This window comes from Equus quagga, chromosome 11 (assembly GCF_021613505.1).
Source record: "Equus quagga isolate Etosha38 chromosome 11, UCLA_HA_Equagga_1.0, whole genome shotgun sequence".
In the NCBI taxonomy this organism is placed as follows: Eukaryota; Metazoa; Chordata; class Mammalia; order Perissodactyla; family Equidae; genus Equus; species Equus quagga.
This window is the reverse complement of record NC_060277.1, coordinates 9571253-9591662: the sequence shown is the minus strand read 5'-3', so window position 1 is coordinate 9591662 and position 20410 is coordinate 9571253. Positions and strand designations below refer to the sequence as shown.

Sequence of the window (20410 nt, the reverse complement as noted above, 5' to 3'; positions counted from 1 at the left end):
CTTGAGCCTTTTAAGGCAGTCTGGGATTTGAAAATTATTACTTTACCTCAAGTTGTGGTATACAATGAAGTGAATTTCTCCAAATTGTGAAAATATATTGTAAGCAGAAGGCCTTTTGAATACTTTTGTCATAAGAATTCCTTAACCTTTTTTGTAGTAAAAGAAAAGCTTAAATAGAGTTAATGTTCTAATAACATAGGTGGTTTTATAAGAGACAATGGCGAGCAAAGTTGCTTCTAAGAGCTTCCATGTAGAATTTCAAGCACCTCGACATTCATATTTCTGTTAGTTCTCAATACAGATTTTATGTGTTCACTATTCGCAATTTCTGGCCAAAAAAACTGTTTCTGTTTCTTATGCTACTCATGGATGCCAAAGTTTACTTTAAGGCTTTTTAATGTAGCACACTCTAAGAAATATATTATAACTCAGCTTTCAATGAAATATCCTTCCTGATTTTTCTTGTTAATAAAAAAGTGGATTAGTCTTTCATCTAGTTATTTTAGGGAAAACATCAGAAAAAAGGCGAAAGTAAATGACTTACCTTTCAATATGTATGACTCCAAATAAAGTAGCTGAACTAAAAGCTTACAATAAATTTAACAAAAAGTAGAATTCAACATAATTGAATTTCTTTTCATATCCCATTTAAGGAATGTTTGTTACTGAAGTTGACAAAATAAATTCATTACTTAGTCATGTCGTTTATAAGGCAGTCTCATGATACTGGCTCTGAGTATCAAGTATACGGTGCAAGCTGTAAGACTACCGACTGATATAGCAAAGCTTTTGTGAACATTTTATGTTTGCTTTAGAAGGCTGATCTGTTAAACTTGTGACAATTTCATTCATTGAAAAGAGAAAACAAGGAGATCAATGGTATTAGTCTATCCTCATATGGGTTAAGAAATTATGAGTTGTATATAGAAATCTACCAACGTTAGACATGTGTATAATTACTTTTCAATGGGGGCCAAGGAAGCAGTTAGTTAATATACGTACCTCAAATGCCTTAAGTGGATACCTATTAAAAGGTTTACAAAATATAAATAATACTGTATATTTTTAAAAATTTTAAATAAACACAAAGAATATATAGGTATTCATGTTATAATTTCAAAGTCAACACTAGCACATAAGGTTTTCTTATCTAAATACATACTAAGTTACTTCCTATTTCAACACATGCGCCTACAAACACGTGGCCATGCACATAACCTTGCTTTTTCTGCCACTTGCAAGAAAGTTAGAATATACAATATAGTACATTGTTTCAACTTAAATCATATTGGCAAATTTCATGAGGATGGCATTAAAAAATTCTGATCTAAGAAATCAAAATAAAGGAAGATAATTATTCTATAGATTAAAAACACTGAAGACTGAGGGGAAGTTAAGATTTAAATTGTTTGTCCCAGTGATCTTGAAAGATACTGAAGAGACGATTGGCTGTAAACACTCAGAACGCTGTCTGGCAATTGCGACTTTTGCAACCTAGCAATCCAGGACAGAGACTCAGACCATCGATGCTTCAGATCGCGGAGAAACGGTATAACTGTGGGCAGTTCTCCGAAAGGCAGGGGGCGCCGATGGTGATCTGGATGCCCATCTGGACGGGAGACGGCGATTTGCTGGTCTAGCAGGTCGGGAAAACCCTCTTCCATGTGAGGATGTCACTGCCATGGATTCCTATGACACAAATGAAGACATTCATCGCACTATACAGGCACAAATAATGGGCTCAATATATTATGAATTTCAACTATGGGATTAATGTATTAGCACATTTACAGGTAAGAAAAAGTATCAAAAACTAAAGAAAATATTTGTTTAATATTTGTGGTCTTGAATGTTTTAATCAAAGTAATTCACTTTCTAATAAGATACTTAAAATCTGTAATAAGATTTGATAAATCTTGCAGATTTCTTCATGGTGACAAATTTTAATACAACTGATCTCTTTTTAGAACTAATGAGTTGAGGATTCAAAAGTTCATATTAGATAACTTTGATATGATAAAACTATACATGTTTCTTAGTGGGATATTAGGACATTTTAGTGTTATTTAAAAATAAAAAGATAACTTGTAAAAGAAACTGTGTACATTTATGTCAAGTTATTGATACTTTTAGAGATCATAAGCAAAAGGTACACAAATCACTAAAATGATTTACCTGATGCTTTTTTTTTGTTAAGAACCAGTCACTCTCTCTCAAAAGTTTCAAAATTATCATTAAAATATTTTAAATATAACTTCACTCTAATTGCTAATAAACGATTACTATCTATATTGGGCATCTCTGCTGAGTGAAAACCTTTTCCTTCTCTTTCCTTTTCTTTCTTTCATTTCTTCCTTCTTTTCTTTCTATATATTTTAATGGAAGAAATGCATTCTTGGACCCTTGCAATTGAAAAAACTAAAAAGCCTCCAGGACACATTTTATAACTTTGGCTCTTCTTGACCTTCTTAACAAAGCCTGTGCTCTTTCATCTGACATAGGCAGTGAGGATAGTCTCTATTTCTATGACAGTAACCTGAATTTTCTTTTTATCTCTTTGGAATTTTATTTTTTTCCATTTCTTTCCAGGGAAGGAGGTTGGAGAACTACTCCTAAGGGTCTACAGCAGAGGACCCCTCCCAAACCCCCAATTAACGTAGAAATGGGAAATATTTAGTAATATTTCTTGTTAGGTAATGAGAATTTGGGCTAGTTATTGTATAAATGTTTCCATTTGCAATCTGAAGCTACAGAAGCTTACAGGTATTTATCGGCTCGACTAAAAAACAGAGAAATAAAAAAGCAGGATAATTATTTGTACTTTGTGGAAATAGGTAAGGTTTCTGATAAAATAGATGAAAACCGATATTTTTGTTAGGGTTTGAAAACCACATAAAAATAATTTTTTACACCAGAAAGAGGAACCTGCATAGCTTAAAACTATGCTGCATAAACACTGCATTATGTAAAACTGGGATTTTCAAAGCATTGGCCAACTGTAACAATATGTCATGTTGTAATGTTCAGTAAATTATGCATACAAAGGGACTGTTGGGTAGCTCATCATTGTAAATAGCAATCTCGTCAACCTCTTTTTAGCCTATAACTAATGAAGATTATATTCTTTTGCAAACAGGTTGGAACAAAAAAGGAAACAGTTTATTTAAATATCTTTTTTTTTTTTGGCAATTTCCATGCTAAGAATTTATACAAAAAAGAATGACCTTAAAAATCTTTAAGCTATCACATCATTTTTTATTTTCATGTACTTGCCTTTTAGCTCTTCAAGCTATTAAGAGAACTTTATAAGGCACTAATTTAAATGATGCGTTTTACCCATACTCACATTCATGTGACTAATCCCATGTGAAAGAACATGAATCAAATGCTGGGAATAACTGAAGCAATTATAGCTAATAACTGAAAAGTGCAAGTTATTTTTGAACTATTCCCCATTTACTTTTAAAAATATAAACACTTTAAAAGAATAAAATTCTATAAATCAACAAATGCACATTTGGAGTATTTTTTAAAGAAAGAAACTTATAACAAATATTTGATCTTGAGGGTCTTATGCCCATTTATTACATCTATTTTATTCCATTTCAGAATTTAGAAAAAAGTTATAATGGGTTACTCCTACTCTTAAAAACTATAAAACGTTCATGTTGAGTGACAATGCTAAGGTCTATATTTATACACAAATGCAAGGTCAAGAAGTTAAGAAGATGCCAAACACTTGCTTACATTCTATTGATATGAACAGGCAATAGCTCTGAGCTATTCCAAAAATAGATGGAGTTCTACCAATATATGTTCATTGCTTTCTCACCTCTGTTATCTTTTTCCAATCTGCTCCTTGCTTCACTTGCTGTGCCCCAAACATAGCTGCCTTTCGCTGAAGCTCTTGTTCTATTTGGAGTGTTTCTAAATGCTGACTTAATGTGGCCCCACCACTGACATCAGAATTACATTTGGTCCAATTATCCTGGAAGCACTTAGAATTTTGTAATGCAGACCCTGTTGATGTCTCATAGGTTTTCAGCAGCTTTTCCACAACACCATAATTTGACTTAGGATCAGCTGATCTTGGTCGGCCAGACAAATTACTTGGTCTCCAGTCATGCTCGTGGAGCATGTTCCGATAACTGCTAGGACTTACGTGTTCTTGCTTTGGTCTGACTAGGCCTGTTGTAGATTTTTTGGTGGGATTATCAGGCACATTTTCCCTGGGCACAGGCAGGTGGGCACTGGTTTTCAGAATATCAGATACATTGTCATCTTCTGATATGTTACCTATATGAGTAATTAAGGTATCACAGGGCTTACGATCTTCAGATGATCCTGAGTAGCTTTGATTTTGCTGTATTGCATGACAATGTCTATCTGTTCTAAACACAGTTCTGTTAAATTCATCAGTCTTCACTGCTAGCTTTTCATTCCTAGCAGACTTTTCAAAGCCACAACTGAAACTTCTAAGTGGGCCACTGCTCTGTGTCACTGAAGCGCTATAGTCATTGCTTATATGAAGATCAGGATGAGATTTAGCAGGATGATCTGGGATCATCTTTTCATATTCATATTTTGGCTTATTGGGAGCAGAGCAGGTTTTCTGAAACCATGATGTAGAGGGACTATTTTTGGTACTTTTCCCAACGTCGAATGCCCACATGCTAAGTCCAACACTTTCATTATATGGAGGCTTGTTATCTATTTTGGCTTCTGGTGCCAGAGAAGAAAACATGATACCATCTTTCAAAGACTTCCCTTCATTTAGACACAGCGTAGGCATCTCATTGCGCCTCAAAAGGAAATGAGGATTGCTGTTCCTTTCACCTTGACCCCCTTGGGCTACCCGGCTGTTGTGGTCTAAACTCTCCTTCAGACTTTCATGGGCTTGTTCAGAATATGGGCTGGGAAAATTTCGAGATGTGCTTCTTGGAGGAGGAACTGGTGGAGTTTCATTTCTTGGCAGATCAATTGTATCAATTCCACATTTTTTCACAGAATTGCTTTGGAGCACACTGGTACAGTTTAGTTTCTTTCTATTTTTCGGTTTGTCTTTTTCTAAATTGATTGGAAGAATGCACTGGCCATCACTGATCATGTGGTCTCCATGAGGCATACTAATTACCCTTGGCATTTCCTGGAGAAAAGAGTCTGACTTCATCCTAAACGATTATAAAACATGGTATATATTAGTAATAAATTTATTTAGGAGAGGCTCTTAAAAGAAACCATAGCTTAAGCAATGGATTTCTGCTTTAGGAAAAGGAGTTACAACTTCCTTAAACATCATTTCTCTGTAAATCCCCTAGTCAAAACCTCCAAGTCCCTTACACTGTAGGACAAAGTCCACCTCAGTGTTGCATTCAAGGCTTTACCTACTCTGAGTCAAACTATCTTTCCAAGCTTGTCTCTCATTTTGTCTATTATCTGCAACTTCATCTACAATCAGACTAGACTCTGCAGTCTCTTGGGTGTCTGCTATTGACATTCCCATTTCCATGGGGTTTTTTTCCTGCCATTTCTTTACCTCAACTCTGCCTACTGAATTCCTACTCCTTATGTCATGTGAGTTCAAGTTCTTCTCCCTGAATTTGAAATAACGTTCTAAGTAGTATGACAGAAATCTGAATAAAAGTGCAATGAGACATGAATAATACTAAACTCAGGGTTTCATTTGGGGTTGAAAGTAAAGTAAGACTTTTTTGGGTGAGTGGAGTAGAAGGTGATAGGCAAAGTGAGCTGTAATAAAAACTGTGTGGTTATTCGAGGAACACTGAGCACTTTGGTGCGGAGGGTTAGAAAGGAGGTGGGGAGGATGAAGGAATAGAAGAGACAAACACGAGGTTAAATTGGAATGTCTTCGAATTATGTATTAAGGATTCTGAACTTTTTTCTAAAGGTCGTGGAGCAACGAGGAGCATATTATACCAAGTGTGACTTGTAAAAGAAAATTGGCAAGTAAGTCTTTTTCTGAGTTCCCTCAAAATAAAAACCTATGGGTCAGTCCGGTGGCACAGCGGTTAAGTGTGCACGTTCCGCTATGGCTGCCCGGCGTTCACCGGTTTGGATCCCGGGTGCCAACCTATGCACCGCTTGTCAAGCCATGCTGTGGCAGGCGTCCCACATATAAAGTAGAGGAAGATGGGCATGGATGTTAGCTCAGGGCCAGTCTTCCTCAAAAACAAAATAAATAAATAAAAACCTAAATATAGCAGCAATATGGATTCAAAAATGAAAGTTAATTAATCATATTGATAAATATAAATCATATTTATATCTTTTCAACTTATAAAATATTCTGAGAAAGCTTACAATAAATAGATAAGTATGCATTAACAGAGAATAGGAGGAAAAAGCTAAATGGACAAGTAGATGGTAAAATAATGTATAAAACATGGTTGGATAAGAAAATCTATTGTTTAAGTCAGTACAAAAATTCTCCCTGAGCTTCCTAAGAGCTAAAGAAAAATAAGGGTACACATTGCTGTAGCTTTCAAAGAGGAAAGCATACTGCCTCACTGGGAGATAGATGTTGATCCTAGAACAATCCACCTTTACTTAACTTGTAGAAAATTCCATAATTATTTTTTAATTTGGCTAAAGCTTGCTTTGACAATTATATAGGTGTTTCTGAACTGAAGCTTTTTATACCATTGTACATATGTGTGTACATACTTACAATATGTTGTTCTGAAAATTATGTATGCTTCCATTATATACATAATGAATGTAAAGAAATAAATAACTCACGTATAAAATATTTCAGTAGAACATCATTATGTAATTAAAACACCACATTGTTAAATCTGACATAGTTTAAAGATGTATTTAACTGGATTAACCCTGCTGTATACTTTTCCACCGGTGAAATACTCAAAATTAAAAGGAACTACATTAGAAGATGCTTGTGAATTTATCATGGAGGTACCTCCTGACTAAACAACAAATGGGTAAAGCATTCCTAATAGCCAAATTGCAAAGAGAATTAGAAAATTTGCTTGAAGAACTAGTGAACAGAGAAATACACACTGAAAATTTTTATCTTCTACGATAGATTTTAATAACTCATTGTTAATTCTCACTAAGTGTGTGGAAGAGGCAGTTTGGATTCATTAATTGAAAATAATATTTTTTCTTAATTTTCCAAATAATCATAGATATACCGGCCTACCTTCTGTGGTTAGATTGCTTTCGAATTTCCTCTTGAAAGCTGCACAATTCTTCACTAACTTTGGCAAGTTCTTCAAGAGCCTTTACATATAAGCAATAGCATGTTAGCACTTTGAAATGTAAATATTTACTTAGCAAGAGTTCTAGGCCAATCACATCTTACTTACTGTGGTGAGGGCGCCAGAACAGCTCTTGCTCTCTTCCTCAGAAGTCCTCAGGTCAGGCCAGGCGTCACATTCCTTTTGGTTGTCTGTGGCCAAAGGATCCATGAACACGACTTTTGATTTTTTTCTTGCTGTTTGTTCCTTACACATTTGATTTCCTTCACTGAGTAAGCTCTGCTCTGTTTCATTTCCTTTTTCCAGATCATCCCTGTGATTCATCCCTGTAAATTCACGTTGTCCACAATTGGGGTAATTTGAAGACGATTTTACTACTTGTTCTTGAATGGCTTTCTTATGATCAAGATCAATGATCTTAGCACGTTCACTCATGTTGATTTTCCTCCGAAGATTTACTTCACGGCAAAGCTGTAAGAAAAACAAAGAAAAAACTTTTTCTGCCCCCTAATTCACTCTGTCAATATTTTTTATACTAAGCACACTGTTGTGAGGGTCTTTTTGCTATAGTACTATATGCTGCCCCGGGTATTAATGCTTATGCCTCTGAACAGTGCTTCTAAAATTTGGATTAGCCGAAACAGTTTGATGAACCATAAAGGCTATTTTTAGTAGGTCAAAGCATGGATGGTAATTTCTATCTTTCGGAGTAGAAAGAAACTCCTTTAAAAATAAAATAAGCCTGTATCTATATATAGATGTCATGATGATACAGAAGCAGTCACAAAATTGAACGACCTGAATCAATTACTGGCCATGCTCTCTAATTGGTTTCAGAGAGAAGCAAGAATTTAACTAATATTACAGTCCTGTTTTTGAAATAAATGGTCCTACTCGTATGCCAATTTAACTGTTGAGAATCTCATATGTTAAATCAGTTCACTGTTTTCTAAATACACGTTTTACAATCAAAGGATGTTTCCTTTGGAAGTTACCTTGGTAAGAGCTGGATATTACTGTGATTTTTTTAATGCCAAGGCTATACCCATTCTAAAAAAGCTCCTCACCCTGACTAAAACAAATGTGACCCCCTAAGTGATATAATAGAACTCTAAAGCTTTGACCATCTATCAGTCTATCTTAAAGTAGACTCCAAATTATCTCTTGATGAGGGCTTAGTTTAACCTGCAGGCACTCTTTCAGCTCACCCCTGAAGAGAGGAATGACTGGCTTTTTTTTTTTTTTTTTTTTTGAGGAAGATTAGCCCTGAGCTAACATCTGCCAATCCTCCTCTTTTTGCTGAGGAAGACTGGTCCTGGGCTAACATCCATGCCCATCTTCCTCTACTTTATATGTGGGACGCCTACCACAGCATGGCTTTTGCCAAGTGGTGCCATGTCCGCACCCAGGATCCGAACCGCCGAACCCCGGGCCACTGAGAAGCGGAACGTGTGAACTTAACCGCTGCGTCACAGGGCCGGCCCCAGAGGGATGACTGGCTTTTTCTTTGAGTTCTGGGAAAGCTTGTCAAATTTCAAAGGAGACTGTCAGAAAACTATTGAAGCACATGACTCTACATTTTAAATCCACAACTTATATCTGCACCACATCTATTATTCAAGGAATATAATACAGATTTATTGCTGCTCAATATTTACCCAAATCTCAGGTGAGAGAAGCACTATATACAGTTGATGCCTGAAGGATGCACAGTACATTTATTTCCTTAGATATTCATAAATCTATCACAAGATCAATCAGAATAGCAGCAGATTGCAGCCATGAATCAATTGTGTTGTCCCCTGTAAAATTATTCATACTGAACTGTTGTGGGCATTATGATTTTGCCTGACCTTGAAGGATATTACAAGAAGCAACTCTCAAAAGTACTACATTAAATCTAAGGATGCTGCGGCCGGCTCCGTGACCGAGTGGTTAAGTTTGTGCGCTCTGCTTCGGCAGCCCAGGGTTTCGCTGGTTCTGATCCTGGGTGCGGACATGGCACTGCTTGTCAGGCCATGGTGAGGCGGCGTCCCACATGCCACAACTAGAAGGAATCACAACTAAAACATACAACTAAGTACTGGGAGGACTTGGGGAGAAAAAGCAGGAAAAAAAAAAGATTGGCAATAGTTGTTAGCTCAGGTGCCAATCTTTACAAAAAAAAAAAATCTAAGGATGCTGCTGGTGACATTGTCCTCTTTTCGAAAAACCATGGGTAAGAAAAAAATTTCTGTAGTTTAAAATCAGGGACAAAAGTACTATTCCTGGAAAATAGGTTTGCTTTTGTATTTTGAATATTGAGAAATATGCATCTGATAATTTTTGTGCTAGTTACTAGGAAGATAGACTTGCTGCATGCATTTCACATACGATCCTTCCTCTTGTCTTCATCTCATCTTTCTCTTCTAGTTTTGGCATATTTTACCTTATATAGAATTTTATATCCTATTTTAAGTTCTCTTGGGACTTAAGAGAGGTATTAATAACCAAGTAACATAATGTTATTGATGGAAAACCATTTATTTTGTTTAAGAGAATCTGTGTTACCTGGTACCCACCCCTGTCAATGGTTATCTGATCATCTGAACACAGGAGACAAGCAGGAAAGATTACAATGTGACTAAAAAAGAAATTCTAAGGCATCTATTAACTCTATCCCGGGTTTCTATCTGTATTATTCCAGGTTTCAAATGATCAAAGTATCTACATGTTGGATTTGCAAACGAAATGCAATGATTGTGGATAGAGGCTGAACAGAGAATCATTAGCATCTTAATTATCCAACGCTGGATCCTCTCACTAGATGATATTATCACTTGGAATCACCAGAGTTATGTGTGTACACTTGGGAATCTACAATTCTCTAATACATGGCTTAATAATGTGTGTCTGATTTAATACACAGAACTTAGTGATAACTGTTAAACAGATATAGTCTATTATGCTTGTGCCATGTTATAATTTTTTTCGGGTGTTGATTTTTTTAGTTTAAAAGATTGCCTTCATTCTCTGTGACATGTGTGGATACTTTCCTGCTGTCTTCCTTAATCTTTTCTACTCCCAGCTTTGCAGCCTATAAGAAGGGATATATAAAAGGTATGTTCTCACAGGCTACAAAGCTGGGAGTAGAAAAGAAATATATATTAGTATGATAAAGGGAGCACAATGCTACTATTCAGATGAAGAGCATCATCAATGGGTATTAAGTGTAAGCACATTATCTAAACATATTCCCAGGTATGGAGCTGTATACTTCAGACAGCAAGACATAAATAGCATCACAGCTACTGTCTAAGAAAAAAAATTACAGCTCTTCTGTCTCCTTGATGCAGAAATGGATAGTATTTCTATGGACTATCATCCTGTTTAAAGTATGCTTAATTCCTGCTAATTGATATGGCTAATATTTACCATAGATGGACTCTACAGAGCTGTCAGAATAATTACTCGACAATAACAAAATTAACCAGATGCAGGTTGTTTTAACTACATGGCTTAAACAATTGGCTAGACTAATTCTGACTCCTTAAATTATTTTGATTGGATGCTAGAATTATCTGAGACTGTTAACTACCTGGACCATCCAAACCTTTGGGAGCCAATGACCCATGACTTCAGGTTTCTAATTGGAGTTTGGATTCTGTTTTGACCCAGGCATCTCCTGTGGATCCAATCCGAGTGCCTGGGTGGAGGAGTTAAGTGAACAAAACACATTTTCCAAACTCTAGAGGGACGAGAAGTGGATTCTCCTTTCAATCTCTAATCGTTCACTACATGCCTGCCATCTCAGCTCTATTTTAGAGGAATAGCTACTCTTTGATTTTTCCATTTAGCATGCCAGTTTGTATTTTATTCACAACCAATTACATAGTTGTTAATAAGACAAATATTTGCACTATAAACACAAAGCATCAGCTTTGATTGCCTGTGGATAAAGGCCAAGGAGTTTGTTAAAATAACCACTTTGGCAATGTGCACAAAACCGTCTAAGTCAATACCATGGATGTTATCAGAAAAAAGCAAGATAAATATAAATAATTTTCAGTTGGAGCAAGATTAAATACACATCAATGTAAATACTTACAGAAAATATTCCAGGCCCAGCAGACTGAGGGATGGTTAATGGGGATACAAGAACTATTTGTAGCAGAGTCGTGGCATGTCATTTTTCATAAGCCCTTCCTAATAAATGTGCAAATAAATGTGGCACACCCTGCCAGAATAAATATCATGTCCACTGTCATTTTCTGTTTGCTATATGATACTCCTTTTGATATGTAATCTCCTTTAGCAGACATTATTCATAAATCATCTTAGGAAAGACCTCTGTTTTAACGTCTAATTGTAATTTTGATAACATATGTTCCACCAATTACGCCCTTTTTACGTCCTCATCCTGGGCCCTATATTTGAAAACTCATGCAAAATACATACCTCACTTTTGATAAGGCGCTCTAGTCAGAAAATAATAAATTGATACACTTTAGAGTGTTATTTCAAGTTCTTAATTTTCAAGCAAGGCATAGTCCCTGTGATACCACTGGGTAAGGTTATGCTATTTTTGGTCTAGTAAATGTCACGGAGACATGCATCTCTTAGGTGGAATAAGAAAATTGAAATGGTTTCCAATACAAACTTAAACAGAATTTTTATTCTGAGCTTTAACTTTACCATGCATTCAAAACAAATCAACTTGTACCTCTTCTATTTTCTTCTGCATGATCTTCCATTGACTTTCCCATTCTTTCCTTTCGTTGTCAAACTGGTCCAGTAATTCCATCTTTTCCTTGTGCCAGTTCGTCTCTGTGTTCTCCCACTGCTTGTGAACGTCCATGGCAACCGTGTGAGTGTTAGTGAAGGCGTGTTTCTGCTCGTCTCTGCTTTCTCTTAACTGTTTCTTGGAAGCTTGGGGTTGTTTTATTTGAAGCAGTCTCACTTGCCTTTAAAATAAAGCCTAATATAAACATAACAAGAGAGAGTTCCAAATCCGTGTGCTTTCTGGAAACATTTCATCATTTCGTTAAGAGCCATCGACATAAACTATAGGAATATTGGACTCAAAAGAAGAGAAGAGATGACAACAATCTGCTTAAGAAGAAGAAACTAACCCAGTCAAAAAAATAAGTATTGTCCAAAGGTTTTTTTCCCCCTTTCTGAGACCAGACAGCAAAATTATAGTGGACAAGATGGGTAAATGCACATGTGAAATGTAAGTATTCCTTTAACTAACCACCTAATCTAAAGATAGAGCTTTTCATGAATATCTAAGAGTGGAAGTAGGAAATTCAACTGTATGGTCATATCTACACAACTGTGGTAGATTCTGCTGCAACAGGTTTATTCCTTCTGTTCTGATGCAACCAGATTATGTACTTCTGTGACAAAGTCCTGAGACAGTGCTGGACTACAGCCTCCATGTTATATTCAGAGTTCAAGCTCATGCGAAATGTGGTAACTCTATTAATAAGACCCCAGAGCTGGTAGTCAATCTGGGATTGATGTATCAACAAGAAACCAAACATTTTCTCAACCATAAAAACATTTTCATTATTTTACTTCAACAATTAAAGTGTAAAAGCAGCAAAACTATCCAGGGAACTATGTTAAAACTTATCCATGCTCTCTTTTCCAATAGACTATATATGAGAACCTATTTAGGATACTGAATACAGAGAACTGAAGAAAACATTTTGGTTGGTTTGCAAGGATATCCTTGATCACATTAAGCTGTGACTGAAATAATTAGATTTCTAGCATTTAGGGTCTGTGTATCCACGGTCTGTAGATGCAATTTAAAATACCAGATTGGTAACTCTGTCATCTAAAACTTCTGAGATTTAGTTTATTTACATTAAAATGGGGGATATTCACAGAGTTGTTATAAAGACTGAATAACATATGGGATGCAAAGTAGTATGAGAAATTTAAAAATTTTCCTTATGGTTTGCTTTAAAAAACCTTGCTCTGACTTCTACTGAAAATAAACTTTTATTAATAAAGTCAAGTACTTTTTTTAAAGGGTAGAACAACACGTTTAAAATGTTTGTATCTCCGTCTAAGATAATCATGCCGATAAGAAGTCTAATTCTTCAGTTTTCTAGGCCATGACCAAAATGTCCTAATTTACCAGGTGGCAGCTTATGCTTACTAAGAGCAAAGTTCCCGAGAGTCAATAGCTGCCTGAGTGCTGGCATTGTGGAATAAAGCCGATGTGACCAGGCAGCAAGCCCCGTTTCGTAGTCACACAAGACGGCTGCATATTTCATTTCCCGAATAAAACATAAACATTGAAGACGAATTTTATTTTTGTCACACTGTTCTGAACATGAATGTCTGAGTGGTCAACTGGGCTGAACATATATTTTTTGAGCTGCACTCTATCAATGAGTTACAGTAGACTAATAAGGATAAAGAACGTTAGTGCTATATGCAGGGCTCCACCTTCAAAAACACTCGAATAATATTGGGATCTATATTGTTATTCTTCTCTCAAACGATTTGCTACAGATACTTTGATCATTTTTACCTATTTCTTTGGCACTCACAATGCTATGATTAATTCAGCCAAGAGAAAGAATTTCAGGTTTAGCCATTAAACATGCTGGCATGTCTCCTTTTATCCACTTAGTCATGCTCCTGTCTAATGTCATTTTCCATCCTCCCTGTCATCCTTCCTCCCTTTTGCTACTCTCCACACCTGTGAGCCAGTGAGCCCAGGTACCTGCTGTAACAAACACAAGTTGTCCCCAAATAAATGTGTCAATGAAGACCTAACAAAATGAAGACAGTAAAGAATATACAGAATTCTGGTTTTCGTTTGTTTTGGTGAATCTGTCATTGATCGTGATTACCCAGTAATCTTTTTGGTTCATCTCATGATTATTCACAGGAAATGTAGACAGTGCTTATTTTCAGAGACTTGCAGACTATTTTAAAGCTGTACATAATTAACTGTGATCTGAAACTATCCATCTTGCTTACTAGCGGGTACTTAACATTGGAACTTCTTAGGAAGAGTGAAGTATTTTAAGAAATCAAGAGATAGTTACAGATTTAACCAAGGAAGTTATAGAAAGGAAGCAGACTAATTTCAAGCTACCTGGAAGAGGTAGCACGATATTCCATGTTTCATGCTGTCTTTAAACACTGGAAATGTCCAGAAATCATCGTAAAGTTTCTCCTACAATTATGTAGCACATGGCTCCAATTTTTCTTTCTGTTTCTAACTTTTCTTCAAACACTTCCAGACCAGGGTTAAAAGGCATCTGACCCTTCTCTTTTTTACCTACCTGAAGATAGTCCAGGAAAACTCTAAATCAGGCTTGCTCCTGGTAACAGGACTATACATGAATCCAGGTAATGTTCCCAAAGCAGACACAATCCTGTACTTCATTGCAAAGAACTAAACTCATCACTTACTATGGAGAAGGGCCAATCTACAGAGCTTCCCCTAACCAGGGCCAGAGCAATATCTAGTGCCAGGAAATATAGTGGTTATGGATCGAACACAAGCCTTTGGAAGTGAATTCTTATAGAGCGATATCTGTGCCAATTTTTGTGGGAGGATTTATTTTGCCTTCTTTGCATCTATGTCTTGTCCTAAATGTCGAATGTAATATGGCTGAATATATTGCTTTCTCCTCTAAAAATAAAGTGAGGGCCATACAGGCGTCGTGAGGCTTAAATGAGGAAGAGAGAGAATGTTTAATAAAAGCGCCTAACCCTGTTTTGGATCATAGTGAGTGATGGATAAACGTCTGCTTCTTGGTTTCTTCCTTCTGTCCCTCTCTCCCTCCATCTTTTTTCTTTTCTTCTCCCTCCCTCCTTCCCTTCATCGGTTCCTCTCTCTGTTTTCTTTCTCCGGGACAAAATTGATGATTTTGATCCTTACTAACTAGAAAATTGACAAAAGCAAGTCTAATTCTGTGACCTCACATGAATTTTCAGTGATTTTTCTTTGCTTTCACTAACTTTCAAATATTTTAAGGATAAAGGGCAAGTTAAATATTTAGGGATTTTTTTTAAGTGTTAGTAAAAATTTGAACAGACAAATCTTATATGAAACTGCCTGTTATAATTCTCCTTAAATATTTTTTTTTAAAAAACTCCAACTAATGAGGCAACTTGGTAGGGACATAATGTTCTACAAGGAGAAGTTACTGGCTAACGTGGTTCAGCAGACTCAAAAACTCACTTTCAGCGACTCAACCGAGGCAAATATAAAAGTTCTCTTTGTTCTCAGCCGTCACTCTTTTTCACCCACAGATATTGGCATCTATGTGGAGGAGCAGGATTTCTGCTATCTGCACCCCTTCCCGTGTCCCTTTGACTCTCCATTTCATTTCACTTCTTCTAGAATTTCATTCAGAATAAAAATTTATTAGAGCAAATGTGAAAGGATAGAGTGAGCTGCCTTACTTAGTCCTGCACACGTTCTTCACCCAACAACTCTAAGTTAGCATTTCACAATCCACTTTAACCTACTTCCCCCTCCCCAAGGCCAGCGGCCAGAACTGTAGAGTTGTGAGTGGGCTGCAGAAGTGTGGCGATGGGAGGAAAACAGTTCTGCCAACCTTCCGGCCCTGCTAGTAAGCAGAATTGAATGTAACACAGGAGTCTCACAATGACTCATTTTCATTCCCCACATTAGCCTCAATTTCCCTCGGTCACACTTCTTTGTCTGAGGGCTGTTCCACTCTTACTACACCTTGGTCATTACCATTTCAACCTCCTCTCCCCCACTGAAAAGTGGACTCTAGCCAAACAAACGACAGTGTTAGGGGAGTTAACTCCTTTCCTACTTCTCTCTTCTGAGACTTTTGTTCAGAGTACTTGTTTCTTGCTCTCCTATTTCCTTTCTCTAAACATATCACTTTTCAGATAACTGGAGATTTTTCCTTTGTAGAAGATTACATCTCTGAGTAGCAATGCCACACACAGTAGGGACTGTCACTCTCACGATTCCTAGAAGAGTCATTACCCTGGAGATGCTTTGCTTCCTCTTAACTTTGGGGGATTAGGATTCCCATGCCTACACCCAGCAGAGTTAGGCACCATTTGCCTCCAAGTTTCTCTAGCCCTTTCTCCAAGCTACTCTGAATCACCTGCATCATTTTAACTGATTAACAGACCTTATTCCTCCCCTATGGTTCGTGGCAAATGCATCTTTCCAAAGAGAACCAGGATTTGATTTTGTTACAGGGCAAAAGGGAATATTTTTTTATTGCTATTTCTTGCTATTTCAGCATGGTCTTCATGTTCCCATACTGCTGCAATTGCAGAGAAATCAATTTCTCATTCTCATTTTACTATCTTCTCCTTCCTTGTTTTCTCTCCAGTTATTTAGTAAAACAAGAAAACATCCAAGATGTAGGTGCACCGATTTGACTTCTCTTAACTTATAAAATAGAAGCTTTGAAAGAAACTTTTGGCTTGGGTAACCAAATATCTAAAATTAACCATCTTAAACAGTAGATGATGTAGTGGTAAGGTTTCCTCCTAACAGCAGATAAACCCATTATGAATGGCACGCACTTCAACTCAAATTACAGAAACACCATGCAGCGAGCAAACCATCATCTTGGATGAAACTACATTTATTTATTTTTCATTGCAATTTTCAAATATCAGCCATCTCAAGGGCTGTGAACTTTACTGCAAATGTTAAGAAGCCCTCATCCTAATGAAAATAGCACTCTAGTGAATATATTTAGAGAAACCCCACAGTAGGCAAACTGCTGTTCAAAGTCTTGAGAAGCTGTGTTTCAAAAACACAGTCTCAGAGAGCGGATGGCACTGTCTGTCTAGAGTTGAGAAATCCACTCACAGCAGCTGAACCCTCTTTTCCCTGGGAGTCAGTGAAATCCATTACACACCCCGCCCCACTGATTTTAAGCCCAGACACAGACACTGAAACAGGCAGATGTTGAAATCACCCTCCTCTTAAACAGTATCCACAGTTTAAAACACGTCTGCAGCAGCCACACTATATTTTGCCACGGTTAGTCACTTGCATTCAAACTGCCAGAAAGAAACATACCTTTTTGCTCCGGGGAGAAAGCCTATGGATGTTCGACCACTGGTCAATCTAGCAATGGAAGGATAGCTAGTTGTTTTAAAGAGAAAAGACTCAGCTCAGTGAATCTTGCTTCTTTGCAAGAAAAGGGAATGCAAAATAAGCCCGACCATTCAACAGAGCGGTACTGACAAGTCCTTTTGAAACCTTCACCACTTTTACAAATCAAAAAGCTGCTCAGTTCAGTTTCACAGCGGCAGCTGAGACTACTGTGACGTCAGTCACTTGGAGGCGGCCTTCCAGCCACCTCTTCCAACCAGAACCCTGTAACTTTAGAGCAGCTCATACTCTGGGTAAACAACTCCAGGTCCAGGACATTTTTAGCTTTTATAATGGAGCTGAGTATTTTCAAACTTGCCAAAAGAGCTGGTGTTAATATCACACGAAGACAATGGCCAATTTTAGATTTCCTCTATTTGGAAAAGTAAAGTCCTTTTTTATAGGAAAGAATTATCTCTTTGCATGCATCTCTCTTTTCCCTTCTCAGCCAGAGTCAGAATGCACTTTTCAGTGCCTTTAGAAACTGCTGTCTGGAGGTGCCAGAAGAACATATGCAGCAATATTATAGACATATGATCTCAAAAGATATATATGGCTTCAAAAAGATTTAAAAACTTTTATCTTTAAATAAAGTCGAAATGGGACATATACAAACACCCACCTCCTAGCTCTATGACAGTTTGCTGCTTATATCTACAGGGATAGTCATGTCTTTCTGCTAGAAAAAATCCGGCCGACGGGAAAGGATGATACTTACTAAGGGAGGAAAAAAAACCATGAGATACTCACATGCTTTTTTTCAGCTGAAGTGTGCTGCAGCCCAAGTGTATGGAGAGGCTCCCTAAGGCATGACCAAATCGATCTGCCCTGGATATCCTCCCCAGCAACATTTCCAGGTTGTGTATGAACTTGTACACATACGCATCTGCTCATGTTTGGTTTAATTGAGGTGAAGAAATTGTCTAGAGCAATTTGTGTCTAATTCAGCAAATAATCTAGATAAAAGTTTAAACAATTAGGCCTTATCGTCAAGTCTGAAGAACTACCTCTGTGTGGTGGTTAAAGCATTACATACTCACTTTCACATTATTTTTGTCTGCTTCCAGTTAAATATTTCACGGGGGGCTAACAAATTTAATAATAGTAACCTGTTCATAGTAGGACTTTAGCACACGTAGGACAAGTGAATGAAATCATACTCTATGCCTTGCAAACTTGGCATCATAATCTCAAAATCAATAACAGCAACAGTTCTAGTAGTCACAGTGACCACTCATAGAGCGACAGCTCTCTGCAAGGCTCTGACTACTTCGAATACATCTTTATCATGGTTCACTCTCATAGCAACTGCGTCTGCAAATATTATTAACCCAGTCTTACTGATAAAACCACAGCTCAGAGAGGTAATGCAGTTTGCTGAAGTTCCTAGAAACGCGCCCAAGCAGAGGAGGCAGGATTGGAACCGGTTTCTCTAACTTGCGACCCTGGAATTTTGTCACAGAGATCTTGATTTCAAGCCCACTGCCACCACTTATCTATGTGAATTTTGGGTTTCCGTTACTTCTTTAAAGGGATAATTTAATTTACTTCATGAAGTTGTAAGAGTATGAGCACCAGGCACACAAGAAATAGCACATTTCTATCTCCATCCTTATGAGGACAAGAGGAAGATCCTGGGGTCGGGATGCGGGGTCTGCCTCAAAGCATCTATACAGAATTGTCTAGGAATAGTGTCCTCCTACCTTCTCTTCCACTCTGACCTCTTAATTTCCATACGTCCTTTGTAAAATTAAGACTGTTTCTAGATCCTATCAGAACTTCAGATAATATGTGGCTAAGTTATAGGAGAAATTATGTTGAACTATACTCTCTCTATACTATCAGTCAGTAGTACCTATTTCAATGCCCTTTTTCATGGATGTCCCAGTAATTATTTACTGCAGATGCTTCATCTGCTTCTCGTCATAGTAAAGCTGACCTTAAATCATATATAGAATCAAAAATTAGGGAAAGATTTTGACAAGAATTTCACTCCAAGTCTACCACTTATTCTAGTATTTACCAACCCTCTCTGTTGAATATTTTAAAATATATATTAGCTAAAATTTCCATGCTGTATTTCATACCCAAAAGAAGTAAAGTCACACAATTAGATGATAGGATACAAAGGCAATAAATATTCTGTGCAGGCATTTTTGAACCTTTCCACTAAAAGCTTTTGTTTTAAGAAAAGTTCCTACTGTTATGTACATAAAATGAATGGACTTAAAAGACTGATACTCGTGTACTCAGCCCTCCAGTGACGTTCAGACATCTTGAAATCCTTGCCATTTGCAATCAGGTGTCAGAATGGCTGCAAACCTTATGGAAAAAATGAAATTTGTTGTGTAATCCAGACTACTTTTAAACTGTTTAAATATTTAAACCTTCAAATATGAAATTGACCCAAATTATTGCTCTATGTATTGGAGAGAATTTGGAAAAATCAATCATAGTTGATGACATACTAATCCTATTTCAACGAATAACAAATATGCAAAAATAATGTACATAGTAATACTTTATGTAAAGTAAATGTAGAAACAGTGGCTACTGTCAAGAAACAAAATCCTGGAAAGGATGTGAAAAGGTCTATATGAATAATGATACTAAGCCACAAACTAAAACATTTTGGAAAAGATGAAAGATGACTACTGAGCACACAAATATCACTAGCAGGTGCTTCCAGACTTACAGGATTTTAGAGCCGGAAAGAACCTCTGAAATCATCTAGCCAACCTTCTCATTTTACAACTAAGGAAAGAGGCTCTGATGTTAAGTCATTTGCTCAAGGTCACAAAGCCACTTACTAGCAATGCCAGGAATAGGATCCAGGTTTTCTCATTTCCATCTGAGGTGGTGTGCCTTGACGTTCAAAATTCCAAGGAGTTTAAGGGAAGGGAATAGAACACAGGGATAAGAGTTTTGGTCATGAGAGGCTGATTTCTGGCTTTGTCAAATTTTAAATTCAATTTTCTTCCAAGTTCAAATGAGAGAGATGACACTCCATCTTCCAAGTATAAAATAGGAGTCATATAGCAGAATATTTACCTTG

At 36.9% G+C, this 20410-nt stretch overlaps 2 protein-coding genes across 2 annotated transcripts in view; both read right to left on the bottom strand.

The window, feature by feature from the left end:
- Nucleotides 1–1515: 1515 nt before the first annotated feature.
- Nucleotides 1516–12075, bottom strand: KIAA0408 (KIAA0408 ortholog). The gene is made up of 6 exons (XM_046675086.1): nucleotides 11941–12075; nucleotides 10270–10314; nucleotides 7347–7709; nucleotides 7181–7260; nucleotides 3833–5171; nucleotides 1516–1689 (listed from the first exon to the last, which is right to left on the bottom strand). Exons 1-6 carry the CDS (start codon nucleotides 12073–12075, stop codon nucleotides 1516–1518), a joined length of 2136 nt encoding a protein of 711 aa, XP_046531042.1.
- Nucleotides 12076–12116: 41 nt separating this feature from the next.
- SOGA3 (SOGA family member 3) overlaps nucleotides 12117–20410 on the bottom strand; it is a 64211-nt gene continuing 55917 nt past the window's right edge. The window contains exon 7 of the mRNA XM_046677057.1: nucleotides 12117–12195. The gene's annotated coding sequence lies outside the window, so the exon portion shown is untranslated. The remainder of the gene's footprint in view (nucleotides 12196–20410) is intronic.

Excerpts from the sequence above, each read along its gene's own strand:
- KIAA0408 (XM_046675086.1), bottom strand. The coding sequence starts at position 12,075 with ATGGACGTTCACAAGCAGTGGGAGAACACAGAGACGAACTGGCACAAG. Across the intron at positions 5,172-7,180 it reads AAGCAATCTAACCACAGAAG|GATGAAGTCAGACTCTTTTC; the intron begins GTAGGCCGGTAT and ends ATAATCGTTTAG. Across the intron at positions 1,690-3,832 it reads ATTGGAAAAAGATAACAGAG|GAATCCATGGCAGTGACATC; the intron begins GTGAGAAAGCAA and ends TTTGTGTCATAG.